Source organism: Vulpes vulpes, chromosome 15 (genome assembly GCF_048418805.1).
Source record: "Vulpes vulpes isolate BD-2025 chromosome 15, VulVul3, whole genome shotgun sequence".
Taxonomy (NCBI): Eukaryota; Metazoa; Chordata; class Mammalia; order Carnivora; family Canidae; genus Vulpes; species Vulpes vulpes.
In genome coordinates this window covers 75945227-75964905 of record NC_132794.1, presented here as the reverse complement: position 1 = coordinate 75964905, position 19679 = coordinate 75945227, and the positions used below count along the sequence as shown (strand labels likewise).

The 19679-nt window shown below is 39.0% G+C and overlaps 1 protein-coding gene across 25 annotated transcripts in view; it reads left to right on the top strand.

Annotated features, from left to right (window-relative positions):
- Positions 1-19679, top strand: part of HMG20A (high mobility group 20A) — an 82348-nt gene that overhangs the window by 44541 nt on the left and 18128 nt on the right. For 21 of the 25 annotated variants that reach the window (XM_072739158.1, XM_025988019.2, XM_072739161.1 and 18 more), the window contains 5 exons: positions 8466-8558; positions 12237-12384; positions 14091-14303; positions 17307-17439; positions 18309-18340. In XM_072739158.1, coding sequence (XP_072595259.1) covers positions 8470-8558; positions 12237-12384; positions 14091-14303; positions 17307-17439; positions 18309-18340 — 615 coding nt within the window. In that variant the 5' untranslated portion in view covers positions 8466-8469. Of the gene's footprint in view, positions 1-1600; positions 1717-2088; positions 2390-8465; positions 8559-12236; positions 12385-14090; positions 14304-17306; positions 17440-18308; positions 18341-19679 lie in introns of all 25 variants that reach the window. The other 4 variants (XM_072739167.1, XM_072739166.1, XM_072739169.1 and 1 more) reach the window with 2 other exon arrangements.

Genomic DNA, 19679 nt, shown 5'->3' with positions numbered 1-19679 from the left:
TTCTGCTGTTTTCAGATGGAATTTCTGAATACATGTGTTATATCCCTCTGGTCTTGTGTGTCATTCAGAGCCACTGTTTCCTTGATTTTCTCTTTGGATAATCTGTCCATTGGTGTAAGTAGAGTATTAAAGTCTCCTACTCTTATTACATTACTATGAGTTGTTCCTTTAGGTTTGTCATTAACTGTTCTGTGTATGTGAGTGCTCCGATGTTTGGTGCATAAATAATACAATTGTTATACCTTCCTGTTGGACTGTCCCCTTAATAATTACATGCATGTCCTTCTTTGTCTCTTGTTACAGTCTTTGTTTTAAAGTCTATTTTGTCCCTTACAGGAATTGCTACCATAACTTTCTTTTGACATCCATTTGCATGATATATGATTCTCTATCCCCTCATTTTCAATGTGCATGTGTCTTTAGGTCTGAAGTGAGTCCCTTGTAGGTAGCATGCAAATGGGCCTTGTTTTTTATACATTCCATCATCCTGTGTCTTTTGATTGGAGCCTTCAGTCCATTTACACTCAAAGTAATTATTGATAGCTATGTATTTATTGCTATTTTGGTACTTTTTTGTGATTGGTTATGTAGTTCTTCTCTGATCCTTCTCTTGCTCTCTTTCAGTTTGTTGGCTTTCTTTAGTGATATACTTGGATTCCTTTCTCTTTCTTCTTTGCATATCTATGTTTGTTTTTTTATTTGTCATTACCATTAGGTCTATGTATAACATCTTCTGCATAAAGCAATCTATATTAAGTTGATGGTTGCTTAAGTTTGAACCAAGTCTTTTCTCCTTTTCCTCCCCCATGTTTTAGGTATATGATATCATATTTTACATTCTTTAATTTTTTAAATCTCTTTTTTACGGATAGACTTATTTTTACTACTTTTGTATTTCCTACCTTTCTTACTCTTACTTATGGCCTTTCCTTTTCACTCCAGAGATTGCCCTTTAACATTTCTTGTGGGGCTGGTTTAGTTATTACGAACTCCTTTAGTTTTTGTTTGTCTGAGAAAGTCTTTATCTCTCCTTCTATTCTAAATGATAGCCTTGGTGGATAGTGTATTCATGGCTGCAGATTTTTTTCCTTTTGATACTTTGAATGTATTATGCCATTTTCTTCTGGCCTACAAAGTTTCTGCTGAAAAATCCACTTATAGCCCTATAGGGTTTCCCTTGTATATAACTGTCTTCTCTTGATGCTCTTAAAATTCTCTTTTCAAAAAAAAAAAAAAAAATTCTCTTTTCATCACTACTTTTTCACATCTTAATTACTATGTGTCTTGGTGTGGACCTCCTTGGATTGATTTTATGGGGGCAAGTCTCTCAGCCTATTGGATCTGGATATCTTTTTCCTTCCCCAAGTTAGGGAAATTTTCAACAATTATTTCTTCAAATAAATGTTCTGCCCCCTCATCTCTTTCTTCTTCTCCTGGGATCCCTATAACACGAATATTGTTACAATTGATGGAGTCACTGAGTTCCCTAAGTCTGTTCTCATTTTGCATATTTTTTTCTCTCACCTGCTCAGCTTGATAACTTTCCATTACTCTGTCTTCCAGATCGTTAATTCATTCCTCTGTTTTTTTTTTTTTCTAGCCTGCAATTTATTCCATCTAGTGCACTTTTAATTTCATTGATTGTGCTCTTCATCTCTGAGTGATTCTTTGTATCTCTTTGTTAAGAGTCTCCCTGATGTTCACCACTCTTCTCAGGTACAGTGAGTATCTTTATGATCATTACTTTAAATTCTCTATCAGGGGATGCCTGGGTGGCTCGGTGGTTGGGTGTCTGCCTTTGGCCCAGGGCATGATCCTGGAGTCCCGGGATCAAGTCCCACATCGGGCTCCCTGCTTGGAGCCTGCTTCTCCCTCTGCCTGTGTCTCTGCGTCTCTCTCTCTCTCTCTCTCTCTCTCATGAATAAATAAATAAAATCTTTAAAAAAATAAAATAAGCTCTCTGTCAGGCATATTAGTTAAATCCATTTAGCTTTGGTGTCTTGCTGTGATTTTGTCCTCTTCTTTCATTTGGGACATATTCCTCTCTCTCATTTTGTCTAATGCTCTGTTTCTGTTTCTGTTTGTTAGGAAAGTCAGCTATATGTCTTCTGCTCCCGAAAGTAATGGCCTTATGAAGAAGAGGTCCTGTAGTGCCCTGCAGTGCAGTGTCCTCTTTACCAGAACCTGGTGCTTTAAAGGGTGTCTCCTGTGTGCATGCATCTTTCTGTTGTGTCCTGGCCACTATTTTCTTCAGTTCAGTTGTCTACAGAGGCTCTCTTTGCCTGTTTTGTCTACAGACGGTATGCACTTTTAACAAGGTGCACCTAGGGCTTGCAAGGCCCTTCACTGCCACCAAGACTGAGGCCCCACAAAACACACAGCTTAGGAGGTGAGTTAGAAGATACAATGTTGGCATCATCTCCTTGGGGAGGGGACTTGCAGTACTGGGACTGAGGCAGACTTGACTGGAAAGGGTGGATCCACCAAAGCACAAGGAGGTAGGGTTTGGTATAAGCAAGTTAGTGAGTAGTGAGTATGACCGCCAATGCTGGTTCCTGCAGGTGGCCTTGCAGTGCCTGCCAGCTTCTTTATTCCTCAAAAAGTCCCACAGTGATCCTTGCCCCTCTAGAACACACTTGGGAATGAGTAAATTACTCTCCTACTCATATGCCACAAGTTAAACTGCTGCTTCTGTGCTATATTTCCTCTGGCTGTTTGTCTTGATGTCTCTTTAAGGGCAGGGACTCAGCTTCCTATTGCCCTCTGGGCTCTCCCAGAACTGAGCCCTTTGATTTTTTTAATTCTGTGCTTCAAGTCCCACTGGTTTTAAGAACTCAGAAAATTGGCCCCTCTCACTTTGAAAGCCAAATGTTGTAGGGATTGCTCTTCCTCGAGCAGGCTTCCCAGGGTGATGGTTTGTTTCCCTCTTGTAGCTGCAAACCCCTTCCTCCCATCCGCCCAGCAGACAGCAGCAGTCGCAGACAGCAGCAGTTGTTTGGCTCCATACCACACCTCTGCCTCTCCTACCCTCTTCAGTGTGGCCTGTGCTCTATCAATAGTCATTAGGTTAGTCGTGGAGTTTGTTCTGCCAGTCTGGGGTGGGGGAGGGGGGGTGGACAAGGTGAGCTGAAGGTCCCCTTACACTGCCCTCTTTCCGCCTCCCCTCTGGTCCGACTTCCTTCAAGATTTTTTTATCTTTGACTTTTTGAAGTTAAGAGGTTTTTAGTGTAGTTTTTTTGTATGTTTTTTACTTTATTCTTTATTCTTTTAATGTTGATAATCTCTGAGCCTCTTGGATCTATGAACTCTGTGGTGTGACATTAATTTGGAGGAATTCTCAGTCATTGCTGCTTCAAGTATTGCTTTTGTTCCTTTCTCTCTTCTACTGCTATTCCTATTACATGTATCTTACACGTTTTATATTTATTCCATGATTTTTGGATAATCTGTCCTTTTTTTACTCCAGTCCCTTTTTTCTTTGCTTTTCCATTACGGAAATTTCTCTTGTCATAGTATCAAGCTCAGAGAGTCCGCTGTTTTACAGTCAACTAAGCCCATCAAAAATACTCATTTATGTTACAGTGGTTTTTATTTCCGACATTTCTTTTTGATTAAGTCTTAGAATGTCTGTCTCTCTGTTTATATATTATATTAACTGTCTGTTCCTGCATATTGTCTACTTTTTCCATTAAAGCCCTTAACGTATAATTTAAAAATATTCCGGTCTGAGAACTTTAGTATTCATGCTATATATTACTTGGTCAGTCTCTTCAAACCAGGGTTTTTGTCTTCTAGCATGCCTTATAGTTGAAAAATAGACATAAGGTACTAGATAAAAGGAACTGTGGTACATAGGTATTTCGTGATACCTTCAGTGATGTAGTGATAAGGCATAAAGGGAGAAGCATTTCATAACCTTATAATTAGGTCTCAGTCTTTTGGTGAGCCTGTGCCCGTGGAGTATAACCTCCAGTGTTTCTCAGGTTTTTTCTCCCTTTAGGTAAGACCGAATGGCTGGAAGGAGCTAGAGTTGTAGGTTTCCCTTAGCCCATGTGGAAAGCTGAACAGCTAGAGTCGGTATTTCCCCAGCATTCCTAAAAAGTGTGGTAAGGATATGGAGAACTTGGGATTCTCACATATTGTTAGTAGGAATGTAAAATGGTACAGATGCTTTGGAAAACAGCTTGGCAGTTCCTCAAAATGTTAAATATGGAGTTACCATATGACCCAGTAATTTCCATTCCCAGGTGTATGCCCAAGAGAATTGAAAACATATCCACAAGAAAACTTGTACACAAATGTTCATAAACACCATTATTCACAGAGACCAAAAGTAGAAACAGCCTAGGTCTATCAGCTGGTAAATGCAAAAGCAAAATGCAGTATAGCCATGCAATGGAATATTATTCATACATAGAAAAGAATGAAATGCTGACACATGCTACAGTTTGATGAAGCTGGAAGAATTTTATGCTAAATGAAAGAAGCCAGACACAAAAGGCCACATTGTGTATTCCACTTATATGAGATAATTCAGAATAGGAATAGCCATAGAGACGGAAAGGAGATTAGTGGATACCCAGGGCTAGGGGAAGGGGAGAATGAGGAGTAACTGCTATGGGTACCAAGTATCTTTTGGGGGTGATGAAAATGTTCTAAAGTCAAGTATGCTGTTGGTTGTATAGCCTTGTAAATATATAAAAGCCACTGAATTGTATTCTTTAAGGAGTGAGTTTTGTGGTATTTTGAAAAAAATAAAGCAACTTTAGGATGGCTTTTGATGTGAGTCAGGGATAGGGAGTGTAAGAGAGGAGAGTAAGTGGGAGGGTTTGGGTGACTTAGGTTTGAGTCGATTGGGAAAGTTTGACAGCGCTGATATGGCAGTTGGAGAAGGTCCTGAGAAAATGTAGCATGATTGCTGAGAACGTTGAGGAGCTAGTTGTGGATGGACAAATTTATAAGAGCACCCTTTACTTTGTGATTTCTTTTTTCCACAACACCATCTTGAGTTAAAACTCAGAATTGATCTACATCCGAGGTGTGGAAGGGGTAGCAAGGCAAAGAACTTGAGAGTGTTGACAAAAGAATATTTGAAATGTGGCCATGGAATCTAAGCTGGAAGAGAAGGGAAAACCAAGGGTCAGGGAATAGAGGTTTCTGTGGTTAGAGGTCATGAGTAGTAGAGGTAATTGAGAGAGCTGAAATGGTAGGGAATGGTGGTCAGAAATATTTGAATTTGAGGTTGGTTGGACAAACGGCATGATTTTTAAAAGAACTTGAAGTTTTACATAAGACTCTCAGTGTGGAAAATGAGGGGCAGAATCCGTCAGCTCTGGAGCTGTGTGGTGAAGAGTGAAGGTGGAGTGTCTCCAAGGAGAACTCCGGGACGTGGGCTGAACCTGTGAGAGTAAGGAAGGGGCGCTTGAAACGAGCCAACCCCAGAGGACCTCAGTACAAATCAGACTCCCAGCACCGTCCAGCGCATTTGGGATAAGGTAGTCTCACCATTGACGTCATCCCTATTGTCAGGAGGGCTACTAGGAAAATCTTACCTGAGGAACAGTTCTTAAACTCCACCTGTGTTGACCAAAGCAATATTCTTTCTTTTTTTAAGATTTTATTTATTCATTCACAAGAGACACAGAGAGAGAGGCAGAGACCCAGGCAGAGGGAGAAGCAGGCTCCGTGCAGGGAGCCCGATGCGGGACTCGATCCCAGGTGTCCGGGATCACGCCCTGAGCCAAGGGCAGATGCTCACCCACTGAGCCACCCGGGCGTCCCACAAAGCAATATTCTGAATGTGATTTAGCTCCCCATGTTTACTACAGGGAGAAAATGTGTTGATTGGCCGATAAATACCTAGTGTGCTTAATATAATTATTACAATTTTTATAATTGTCCTGAAAATATCTTAAACTGCACCATGTTTTATACTTTCTTTTTTTTTTTTTTTTTTTTTTTGTGAGTGGCTAGTGTTAGAGGGAATTTTTGGATTTTCAAAGCTACAGTCTAGACCCTCATTCGAAGTGTAAGCCCCAAGGTAATAGCGTTTTTTGAGACTTCAGGTAGAGGTCCTTCACTGGGAGGTCCCTTCTGCAAGGAAACATCTGCATGAAATGCTTACTTATGTAAACTGCAGATTTGTATATTGCTTTGTCTTTGTGCATATTTCTCCTCTCTCCCCTTCCAGCTCAGCATTCATTACATTTCTTAAGTGCTTCACATAGAATTCCAGAGTTCAGTGTGACCTCTGTACTGGGACATTATCAGACACAGATGCTACACTGAAAGGCTTTTTGGCAATCAGTGGCTTAGTAGCTGTGATTCAGTTTGAATCACCCCCTCACAGACCATATGAAAGCAGATTCTTGCAGGATCCCAGCCATGTTCTTGGGAATCATTTTCTTTTCCAATTTACTGGACTAGTTTAGAGGCCTTTGGGTTTCACTAGACTTTTTCCTCATTTCCTTCCTTTTGTTGATCTTGGCCCTTTAACCTTCCACCCACTTTATTACTCATTTCTTAGGGGCCTGACTACTCAATAACATTAGAGAAAATATATCTAAAGCCATATGGGTTGACGTAAAACAAACTTAAGGGGAAAAAAGCAAGAAATTTGTGTTCTCTCAACTTCCTTTGTTTATATGATCTGTTTATATGTTGCTAAGGTTGTGCTGTCCAGCTTCCTCCCAGTATCTCAGTGATGACTACAGATAACTGGGCAGCACCCTAAAAGGGGCATGTTGGCATTATGAATCCCAAGACACTTCATTCACCCCCTACCTTTGAGATGTGAGGGATGCAAGGAGCTTCAGATGCTGAATCTTAAAGTTCTTGAAAGGCCTTGTAGGTTTAGGGAGACTTTTAGAAAGAAGCCAGAGTCCTTCCTTACAAAGTTTGGGAGTAAATATCTGGCAGTTTGAATGTTTGCTCATGGTTTAGTTAGGCTGGATAGCATCTAATTGATTAGAGGTTTGTTTGTTTGTTGTTTTGTTTTGGTTAGATGAGTATCAGGGTAAGGTGAAGAGCCCCCTCAGAAGCCCCCATATCTTGAAGGGATTGAGAAGGGTTAGCAAGCATCTCTGCACGTGGAATAAACTTTTGATCAAGCCTAAAATTCCTGTCTACTTTCCACGCTCTACCCACCGCAATGGGTAAGAGACCTACAGAGATGCATTGTTTTCACATTAAGCTGTGTATGAAACTTAGTCTGCTAACCAACAAATTTAGAGGGGAAAACAAAATAAGTAAGAATTTGGAAGTAAATGACTCTACTACACATGTAGAATTTGGTGTCAGAGTCATGTGCACCTGCTTGGTGTCTCCTCTGTGGGATGAATCCTGGGCTGCTGTGCCTTCCCCTTCATTGCTGTTTCCTAGGTCTCCTTAGCAGCAGCCCCTGAAATAACTGCTGAGGTAGCTCCTGAGTGAATTCTCATAATTTGCTTCTCAATTCTCCCTGTTTGATTGAGGCCCTCTTTCTCTTGAGTGGTTTGCAGTTCCCCTGAAGTGGCTACTGTTTGGGGTCACTATTGAATGTTTTGTTTGAATATCACTTAAATGATGAATGGGAGGCTGCTGCTTTTAGCTCTATGGGGTGAAGCCCTTCGTGGTAAGCCTTGAAAGGGAAAAATCTTTCTCTGTAGTGATGTGCTAAATGAAATTACTCTCTTTGTCACTTTGTCCTTTTATCCTTTCAGTCTGATAACTTCAAGTTCTTGTGATTTATTTGGTTTCCTTCAATTAAGCTCAGTTGTTTCCTGCACCCAGGTGCATGCTATTTCCGTTGGTCATCATGGGGATGAAAAGCATATTTCTGACCTGGAAATGTGGTTTCTTTAACTCTGCACCACATCAGTATGCCTTCCAGCCTCCACTTCCTGTGCATTATTTCCTTTTGGAGGGCTCAGTTTGTTACCATTTAATCTAAGAATGATTCATCTGGGACAGAGACCCGATAATGCTATAATAACAATACCTTGCTTTAATAATACTCAAAGCACTTACGATCTTAGCCTTTCTCTGTTTATGTAGCTCTTTCAGCTTAATCCTCACAATAACCCTGTGGGTCAAGTCAGCAATTTTGACTGTGTTTAAGCTGGTGAGACTGTATCTCAAAGACATTGAAAACTTGTTCAGGGTTACAATGCTACTTAATGATTTTTACAGAAAATGAAGAATGCTTTTGAAGTTATTCTGAGTGAACAAAAAAGAATTTCCAACCTGGGTCCCATTTATAAAAATCTGACTGTTTTTAGTCTGGTCCATCAGTAAGACCAAAGTCAAGAACCAAGTAACCAGAATTTAAATCGATATGTCCAAGTCAAGAAAATAAATATTTAGGTCATTTTCAATTCTGCTGCTGAGGTAATAAATTTAAGGAAGACTGGCTCTTAAATTAATGGAACTTCAACTGGAAGTAATTAAGGCATTATCATTATTTTCTTATTCCCTCTTCCTTTTAGAGAGATGGAAACCTTGATGACTAGCTCCACCCTGCCACCCCTTTTTGCAGATGAAGATGGCTCCAAGGAGAGTAATGATCTGGCTGCAACTGGGTAAGCAGCTGCTTCGGGACACTGGGCCTGTCTGCCTAGGCTTCACAACACAGCCTCTGACAATGTGTGAGGTGCTAAAGAGACCTTTTTATACCATAAAAATAGAAAGTATGTTTGTTACGCTTTACAAAGAGAGCAAGAGCCATTGTAAGCTGCTTTGTGATCTGCATTCAGCTATCATTTGTGGTGCTCTGGTTCCTGTGAACTGGAGCAACAGTATGTGGACCTGGGAAGCATCGCCGGTTCCTCCCGGTTAGGAGAATTACATAGTCACAATTAAACACATACCTGCCACAGGGCTAGCTCTGAAAATCAAGTTCATTTTCTTTTTGAATTGCCACAGATACTGAAATAATTTTTTCCCCAAAGGTCAGATTTTTTTTTAGATCAGATTTGTTTAATATGGCTCTTTTATTCAAGATGCCTGGAGCTCTGACTAACTTCTGTTCCTTTTCTGCCTCCACCTCCTTTCTTTGGTATTTGTGGACAGATATGTAAAGTGATATAAAAAAGGGCTAAAAGCAATAGTCCCTCTTCCCTTGAAAATCTCTGTTCCACTTGAATTTTTATCTTTTGTATTTAGAAGTTATTTGCCATGGAAGAAATGTATTCACTAATAGATTGAAGTGCTAGCTAATCCCTATGATGAATTATTTTAATATTCTATAGAGCTCTTTAAATATAGACTACACTTTGTAATTCTTTTTCCTTCCTTCAGATTTATTTCTTTTCTCATTAATACCTGCCTTCCGACATTATTATTCAGATAAAACAGCTCTCCAAGACTTTTCTAAAAGCTGCCTAGGTGCTAAATCCAATTCATTCAAGAAAACCTTTCTGAGTGTTTCCTGTATGCCATACACTGTTCTAGATCCTGGGTACTAAGAAATGAATAAAACAGATAAAATACCAGCCTCGCAGAGTTTAAATTCTACTGGGGACATCAGGCAATAAGCAGGATAAATAAGTAAAATACATACTATGTTGTTAAGAACTGTGGATTAACAAATACAGCAGGGAAGAGGGATAGGAAGGCCTTGGGGTATAGTTTTAGATACGATGGCCTCAGAAAGGCTTTGAAAGTGACTTGAAAAACTGTGGAAGGAGCATGATGTCCTCCAACAGATGAATGGATAAAGAAGATGTGATACACACACACACACACACAATAGAATGTTACTCAGCCATCAGAAGAGACAAATACCCACCATTTGTTTCGACATGGATGGAACTGGAGGGTATGATGCTGAATGAAATAAGTCAATCAGATAAGAACAATCATCATAAGGTTTCACTCGTACGTGCAATATAAGAAACAGTGAAAGGGATTATAAGGGAAAGGAGGGGAACTGAGTGGGAAAAATGAGGGGGACAAACCACGAGAGACTCCTAACTCTGGGAAACAAACAAAAGGGTTGTGGAAGGGGAGGTGGGTGGGGGGATGGGGTAACTGGGTGATGGGCACTGAGGAGGACACTTGATGGGATGGATGAGCACTGGATGTTATACTGTATGTTGGCAAATTGAATTTAAATTTTTTAAATGTAAAAAAGAATAAATAAAAAATAAAAAAATAAATTTTTTTAAATGTAAAATAAATAAAAGTGGCTTGAATAAAGACCTGAAGGAAGTAAGGTAGCTAGTGTGTAGTTCTTTGGGGAAGATTATTTGAGGCAGAGGGAGGAGTGAATGTAAAAATTACCCTGAGTTCGGAGTGTTTCTACCTTTTAGAAATAGCCAGGAGGCCAGTGTGGCTGGAACAGAGTATACCACGGGAAAGGTAATAGAGAGCTACATCAGTACTTTTGAGTCAGAAAGTCTGAGTGAGGGCCAGAGGTTCTACATTTTAGTAAGTTCCCAGAAGATGTCAGTGCTGCTGGTGTGAGGCCCATAACAAGGGACTAGATTGTGTAGGATCTTAGAGATCAAAGTAAGCACTTTAACTCACACTCCAAGTGAAGTGGGAAAGTATTGGAGGATTTCAAGTAGAATGGTATGATCTAACTTTTTAATAGGATCCCCATGCCTGTTATATTGAGAATAAAGGGAACAGTGGCTGAAGCAAGGAGATGAGTTAAGCTCCTAAAATAATTCAAGCAAGAAATGATGACTTAAAGAATGTCACTAGTGACTTTGACAAGAGTATTTTTGGTAGAGTAGTAGGGGCGAAGCCTCAGTGAAGAGGGTTGCAAAGATCATGGGATGGGACTTGATGATAAATGTAAAATTCTACGTGTATTTTGAAGGTAAATCAAGTAAGATCTGCCTGAAAGACCAGATGAGTAGCCACATTTGGGCGAAAGCATCTAACACAAAACCTATTGTATAATAAAGTGTTGAGCATCTCGTAATTTGTTAAGTAATGTACTGAAAGTGAAAAAACAATAGTTGTATGGGTACAGAATGGTCATAAGGGTATCTGTTATTTTCCTGGTGATCATGAGGCTCACTGCTGCTGCCCAGCATCATGGGAGAGTGTCATACTGCAAATCGCTAAGCCCAGGAAAAGATCCAGATTCAAATATCCAAGTGTGGGGTCTACTGACTGTGTTTCACTTTTGCACCATTATAAAGTTGAAAAATCATAAATCATACCATCCTAACTTGGGGGGACTGTATGTATAAATAATTCTACAAAGGAAAGGAGACAAATGAAGTGGGATCAAGAGAGTGCTTTTTGTTTCATTTTGTTTTGTTTTAAGACGAGTAAAAATGCCACATTAGTAGGCCTAGTAGGCTGATCCAATAGACAGGGAAGAATTAGTAATGCTAGAGAAGACAGAGTCACTGAGAACCTGTTTTTGAGTGGGCTAGACACTGTGGGGTCCATGGCACAAGTGGAAGGGTGTGCCAATTCATAAGAACAAAAGGACCTTTTTTTCCCCTCCCGTCTTAATCCAACTTGCCATTTCCAAGGCATTTGACGCCTGTGACCACTCCCCTCTGGTTCCTGTTCATTTCAGTCAGGGTTCGTAGGATCAGTACATTTTCCCTAACCTCATTCTCCTATTTTACTGAAATAAGGAATGTACAAGAATTAGTAACTTAAAAATTGATAGCACTGTTGAAATAAGAATGACAGTGAGAGAACAAGTTGCCAAAGACATCCCAAATGATTGAAATATCTGGGAAACAAAGCTCCCGAGATCAAACTGGGTCTGTTATGTCACCTCTTTTCAGAGAACATGATTGGCATTGAGTTCATAGATCTCTTAGCCTTTTTCAGAGGACCTCAAAGACCTCAAAAATGTAGGAAACTCATGCTTAAAATCATCTATTATATTTTCTAGAAAGGGTCAGAAAAGTATAATTTCTTTGACTTCCAGTACAGTCTGCAGCGGCTTTCATTCATTTCTCAGCCCACTATAATCTGGTTTTTATTCCCATAATTCCACTAAAACTGTCCTCCCTAAAATTGCCAACAATCTTCAGGTCTTCAAATTTAGGAGATACTATTTAGCCTATCTTATTTGATATCTAGGTCGATCAAGCACTGAAACTATTTTTTTTTAATTCTAACTGTTCTGGAGACATTGTTTACGTTTACACAAATGAGGTGGGGAATTAAATCTGGCTTCTGCTTCTGCTGGCAGGGAAATTTGTCTTGAATCTTGGTAAACAGGAATTTTTGATGCTGTTGATAATTTAATGATGGCACATCTGCCTATTATTTTTAAGGTTAACCCACCCAGATGTTCCATATAGCAGTGGAGCCACATCATCCACCAACAATCCAGATTTTGTGGAGGATCTCTCCCAAGGTCAGTTGCTTCAGAATGAGGCTTCAAATACAACAGAAGGCACTGAACAGAGGCATGAAGATGAGGTAAGGTGAAACAGGTCTTCCTGTTACCAATCTCTGAAATGTCTAAATCAGCTGTCAGCAAGGGACTTTATCAAAGTGTTCATCCTCTGGCCTTGTTACATTCTGCAGAATTTTCTTCATAGAACTCTATTAATGGTTTCACATAAAACTATACTAATGGTTTTAATGACCTAGAGACAAGTAGACTCTATTTCCCTCCTATTTAATAAATTTACACCTACATCATACTAGATGTTCAACAAATACGTGTTGAATGAATGAAGATTTAAATAGGTAATTAATGACAAGGCCTTGTGCACTTGTTCAAGGCCACACATTGCACACCAAGCCCTGCAGCAGGGAATTATATGTACTGAAAAGACTCGCACCATTTACCCAAGCTGTTCACCCTCCCCTAGAGAGCATCTTTCCTAATTCACCCAAGGTCCATTGGGCCCTAGGCAGTCATGCCCTTTCTGAACTTTCAGTGTTCCTTGCAAATGATTGATTATATTGTCCTCGTTTTAAGGCACTCTTTTTTTTAGCCATAAAAGAGTAGCACCATTAATTTTGTCTTTTTTCTTATTTTAAAAGAACTGATTTTTTTCATGTTAGCATCCTTAAAGATTATAATGAATGCTTGAAGCTTCTTAAACATCTTAAAATCCTTAGTAGTTTTAATGTTACTAAGTTTACAAGACAAAAAAAGGGGGGGGCGGCTGATACCAAATAGTCTAATTGCTCAATGGTGAATTATTGCACCATTTTATATATATTTTGAGGAGTACAGTACTGTAATTAATATTTAGATGTTTTTGTCTCATTTTGCTTATCTTTCTCGTCCCTGAAATAAGAATTCTTGTATCCATAAAACTATTAACTGATAGGTTGTATTTGTAAAATCATGAAACAGAAGTGTGGTGCAGTTTGCATCTCATTAAAAGGGACAGAGAGAAAGGGTTGTGGTAAAACATCAGTAGTACCTCAGGCCTTTCTTTAAACTTTTTTGAGGTGATTTCATCTTTTGATTTAACTAATAACATATAAAGATCTCTGATTTTATAAAATAAACATCTTAAGGAGCAAGCCATCAAGCCAAATAAGTAAGTATTCATTTTAAATATATTATACTTGATGAAATTTTTCTAAGACTTAGATATTCATTTAAAAATCTGTATGCTAAAAAAAAAATCTATATGCTATCTGCTGTGAGAAGTGAACTGGTGTTTGAATGGTATCAGTGAAAAACATCCTTCATGAATGATTTTTAATCCCTGTACTACAACTAATCTCTTTGTTTGCTCAGTGCGTATGTCATCTTATTCTGATCTACTATGACAGATTCTGCTTCTCTGGCACAGTGCTATGTATGCACTGCATTTCTCATTTAGAATATCTCCTGTCAGGAGTCAGGACTTGTTAAGTGCATATGAAGGCCAAAGCTTAAGTGATCATGGTACCCCTTATTCTCCTCAATTAGGATTAGCCCCTTAATGTAACAGTTTGTAGTGTGGTACATAAAAGGGTGTACGGGTGAACTATCTGGAATTCCTTCTTGAAGACTGCATGGCAGTCATTTATACCTATGACAGATTTGGAGAACTTTGAAAATCCAGTCCCTCAATAGTAGGAAAATGCAACTCGTATCCTGTTTAGTTCGTTTGTTTTATTGTTGTTATTTGGCCATTATTTATATTTGGTGTTTGGTTTTTTGTTTTGTCTTGTAGCAAAGAAGTAAGCGAGGAGGTTGGTCCAAAGGAAGAAAGAGGAAGAAACCTCTTCGAGACAGCAACGCACCCAAATCCCCCCTTACAGGATATGTTCGGTTCATGAACGAGCGTCGAGAACAACTTCGAGCAAAGAGACCAGAAGTCCCATTTCCAGAAATCACAAGGATGTTAGGCAATGAATGGAGTAAACTGCCTCCTGAGGAAAAACAGGTAATTGTTCCTATTCCTGATCTTTGCTTGGTTTTGATTTTACCTCAAAGACAGCTTCTATCAGAAAAGCAAAGAGGATGAATGATTGGTTCTTCAGTTTTGTCATGGGGCCCAGGAGAACAGAATAGCAGAATTCACCATACTTCTTTTCTCTAGCACGTTGGTTTTTATGCTGTTTCAAGATCTGCTGCAGGGGCACAAACAGGAGGGACTCTAGGCGCCACCCCCACCCCCCCAACCAAAAAGCAGCTCTGCTTTTATTTGATTTATGTGCTCATATAAGAATTTTGTAAAAACTGATTCAATATTACAAAATTGAAAAATATGTCAACATAATTTATTCCACCAAATTAAATTAAAAGTCATGAATTGAATGAGAAAAGGTCATTTGATAAAATTCTCCTGTTCACGTAAGATTTTTATTTAAATTTTTTTAACTAGAGTTCTGGCAAATCTAACCTATGAAAAATAAAGCAAGAACTATCTGAATTCTTTCTTTTCAAAGACAGAAACTAAAACTATTGTCAAACTGAAACAAATCCATTTGTTACAGTTGAGAGGAATTAAGGACAAGATAGCCACAAATTGGTTGAAATGCCACAAAAGCCAAGCGATTGTAATGATTGTGAGAGTGGCTTAAGGTTAAAAGTTCCCAGAATTTGCAGCATCTACAAGATAGCTATATCTCATTTATGTCTCCGACTCTTTAAAAAGAATTCCCAACAGACTAAAACCAAATTGAAAAATACTCTCGGGAATTAACTGAATTCAGAAAATTTCAAGGAGATTATATTAAGTTGCAACTTGAAGCTCTTTGTGGTGGCAAGTAGAAAGCAGTGCGTATAGTTCCATTATTTCCGCTCTAATGTATAAAGGGATCCTGAGCTGTACATACTCTTTTCTTTTTAATTTCTTAATTTCAAAATTAGTACATGCTCATTGTTTAAAATTTTTTTAGATAATGCAGAAGTGCGTAAAGAAAAAAAGGAAAAGTAACAGCAGTCCTCTCCAGAGTTAACTAACCACTGTTAGGTAGGTAGGGCAAGGGTTTTTGTTTTTGCTTTTAACTTTTTATTTTGAAAATTTTTCAATGTACAAAAAGTTATAAACAGAATAGTAAAAAGAACACCCAAATATCCTTTGCCTTTACCCATATTCACCTATAATTAACGCATTTTACCCTACTTCTCCCATTCATATATGCTCTCACACTCTCCTGGGCAAGCTGCACATGCAGATGCATACACTCATGCTCACACGCATGCACTCTCTCTCTCTCTCACCCACTGACGCACACATGCATGTATGCTCATGCTCTCTCTCACTGGCGTATGCACTCATGCTCACACATGCTCTCTCACTGACACACATACGTACATACTCATACTCATGTGCTTGCTCTCTCACACACACACTTTTTTTGGAAATCATTTGAGGGTAAATTATATACTTCATGGTCCTTTACCCCTAATTTTTTTAGTGTATATTTCCTAAAAATAGGCATATTCTCTTACACAACTATAGTTTCATCATCAACTTAATGATTTTATTTTAACACAGTAGTAATTAGTAGTCAGATCTCTGGATTCCTTTAATCTGGAATATTTCCACAGCCTTTCTTTGTCTCTTATGACATCAGTATTTTTTAAGAATGCAGTCCCTCTCTCTTCATCCACCTCCTTTTTGTTTCCTTCTAACCAAACATTCCTCATTTTGTACTTGTCTAATGTTTCCTTGTAATTAGATTGAGATATGCATTCTTAGAATACTGCATATATAGTCTTGTGTCCTTCTCCAGATATCACATGTGCAGATGCACAATGTCCTTTTATTCCTCTTTGGTAATGTTAATTTTGCTAACTTGATAAGGTTTTTTTTTAATTCTCCCTTATAATTAATAAGCAATCTGTGGAGAAACATCTTAAGAACATGCAAGTATGTTCCATATCAGATTTCCCCCTAGATGGAGCATCCTAATGGATGACTTTTGCTTGATCTAATTTTTACCATGAGGGTTGCAAAATGGTAATGTTCCAACTCCGGCCCTTCCAGCCCTCCCTCCATATTTACCAGTTGGTGCTTGGCCTTCTAATCTAAGTACTCTTTTCCTCCGAGGCCTCCCCGCCCCCCTCCATTTATGTATTTGTTACTTATTTATTGCGGGTATGAACATACTAGTTTCTTTTTTCCCAATGGTTTATGATTTTATTACTCTATTTTAGTATTTGGGTACTTAAATTGTCCCAGATTTGGCCAGTTGGGTGTCCCTTATGTCTGGCTCTTGAGAAAGACAAGGTTTTTAACATAGTATCTGGTTCTAGTTTGTGTCCATTTAAAAGCACTATTTTTATACTGTATTTCTTAAACGAGTTGAATGAAAAGGACAAGGCACTAAGCAAAATTATCCTGGTAGATCAATGACTTTGTTTAAATAATTAATAACAAAGTGTGTAGATATAGGCTCTCTCATAGTAGTGCATTTTAGGTCCATAGGATGAGGTCATTCCTTTTTATGTTCTTTATGCCTCTCGACTTTAGTGCTCTACTCTTCTGGCTCTTAAAAGGCCAATTGATGTATGAGATCATTCTCTTACAGTGGGTTAGGGATAGAGAAACAAAGTAATATTCCATCCTTTCTCCTGTGAAGACTGTGTGCCTATATGGTCTTCAGTCCTCTTGAGGACTCTAGTGGCCACGTGCAGATTAGAGGAATAACTGTAATACCTTCTTGTGAATATTTTATGAGAATGATCTCAATAGAACTTGTCTTCATTAAGTTAGAAAAGGCAGTAAGTAGTCTAAAGAATCACAACCACCTATTTTCTTTACAAATGAGAGGTTGTATTTTATTCTATCCGTATGATTTCTTAATTCTCCCTTAAAGCTTCCCTTACAAACTTTCTTCCCACGTTCTAATTGTCCTCTATTTTCTTCAAGGAATTCACTGCTATTTTACCGAAACAAGTTCTGTTTCTGGAAAATAATTGCACATTTCTTTCCTAGCGCTACCTTGATGAAGCTGACCGAGATAAGGAGCGTTACATGAAGGAACTGGAGCAGTATCAGAAAACTGAAGCCTACAAGGTCTTCAGCAGGAAAACCCAGGACCGTCAGAAAGGAAAATCTCATAGGCAAGGTACCAGAACCAGAACAACACATTTTTGTAGTTTGTTGTGCATGATAGAGTGTCACAAAGCCTACTGTTAGAGAGATAAATATAAAAGATAAGTTTCCATCATTTCTCTATTATGCTACATTCACTTACAAACAACACCTTGAAAGTTTATTAAAATCACATTGCGCTCATTTTAATATTTCAGTTGGGTTTCCATATCCAGTATCAGTAATTTGACTTGTGTTCCAAGACCCTTTTTAGTTGCCTGTGCTTTTTTTTTCTTCTAATTCTCAGTTTAGGCGTTTCTCTGCCTCTAAACAAGTCTGTCTACTCAACTACATACCTGCCTTTCTCAAACACCTTCATGCACCATTTCTACCAGCCCACAGTGAACATCCTTCTCTTCCATCCATCCATTCCATTTTGAGTATTCCTGTACTCAAACAGTACATAGTGAGCACCTCCTGGAACACATCAAGTTTTCACCCAGGCATTAAGGATGACCCAGTGAGCAAGAGAGACAGGACCTCAGTCTTTGTGGATCTTTGGTCCTCTGTTAAAATTGTTCATCACACCCTTCAAGTATTGCTTCAAGTTCCCTTTCTTTAGGGGACATTGACAAAGCAGCTCCACCCACAGCTAGACTGCCGTGCCTTAGCCATTGCATCTCCACAGTCGGGCATCTCGCCTGCTAAACTATAATATTGTGCGAACAGCCAGTGGCGTGCATCTCCTGTCTGCTCTCCCACTCTTCTCTCTTCAAAAGTAGGATCTACATCTGCTATTTCTCTTGTGTCAGACTAACTGTAGTGTAGCACAGTTGATTTGCTTGGGTTTTGTTATTGTTTTGTTCTTCAAATTAATGTTCTCTTATTCCTTCATATTTTTAGATGCAGCCCGGCAGGCCACTCATGATCATGAGGTAATTAGCTTTCTGTCTATGTATCATTTATCTATTTAGAATAATGTTGCTAGGGGTGCCTGGGTGGCTCCAAGAGTTAAGCATCTGCCTTCAGCTCAGATCATGATCTCCGGGTCCTGGTATTGAGTCCCACCTTAGGCTCCCTGCTCAGCAGGGAGGCTGCTTCTCCCTCTACCCCCTCCCCCGTTAATTTTCTCTCTCTCTCTCTCCTCTCAAATAAATAAAATCTAAAAAAAATTTTTTGCTCTTTCATTTAAAAAAGAAATAGAATAGTGTTGCTGTTTGTCATATTATTGGACTTTTTTTTTTAATGAATGACAGACTATTTCCTATCCCATAATTTAGATGGGGTGAGTTCCTTTGCTCAAAGATTCTTTTTTTTTTTTTTTTGCTCAAAGATTCTTACTGTATGACAGACACTTATCATGAGTCTGTCCTTGAACTATAGCCCCTATAGGGCTCCAGTCCTTTTTTGGGATTCAAGAATTTTATTGCCTTGACATGCTAAAGATGGCTGGAATTTGGAGTGAAGTATAGAAATGAAGACCAGCTGAAATCCATAACTTGGTCATAGTTTGTCATAATCACTCTGACTTTCAGAAAGTTGTGATTTAGGGAATCCAGTATAAAATGAACTATTCAGTGTCAGTGTCAGCCAAGCACAAGTGACAGTATCTTGGTTCCTAGCTCACTGGCATTTATTCGTTTCCTGGCCTTGTCCCCTCCATTTGGTTTAGCCTGTCATCCATAGGATTTAGGCCTATGTGTCTTGGCTTTGCGGCAGAGAGCTTTAAGTATACATGTAGTCCAAGGTTCACATATGGTTGTAAGAAAATAAAATTTTTGGTAATTCTATGCTTTAAAATGCTCAGTGACTTTTCATTGCATACCAGATCCCGAGAAGTCTGAGTCTTCTGTAGTTGAGTCCAAATTCCCTTTCCAAACACCTTAACTCCCACATTTCCCACGTATATCTTATGTGCTTAAAAACCTTTACTGCTGCCTTCCACATGCCCCCTCCATTTCTGCCTCATGTTTGCACTCATATTCTTTCTTTCACAAAAATACTCTCATTCATTTTTTCCACTACCTCTCCCCTATCATCCCATTCCACCTCACAAAATCCTAGCCGTCCATCCAGCCCTGTTGCAAGTTCCATTTCCTCCTTCAAGCTTTTCCTGTGTCCTCCAGCTTCCTTTAACCCTCAACAACTCTGTATATTTCTCATACATACTTAGCTGATATAGCTAAGGTGTTGAGGTTATTGAAGTGCTTCCGTCATTCACACTCTTGGATTATAATCTCTTTGAAGGATTATAGTTTCCATCTTGAACCGCCC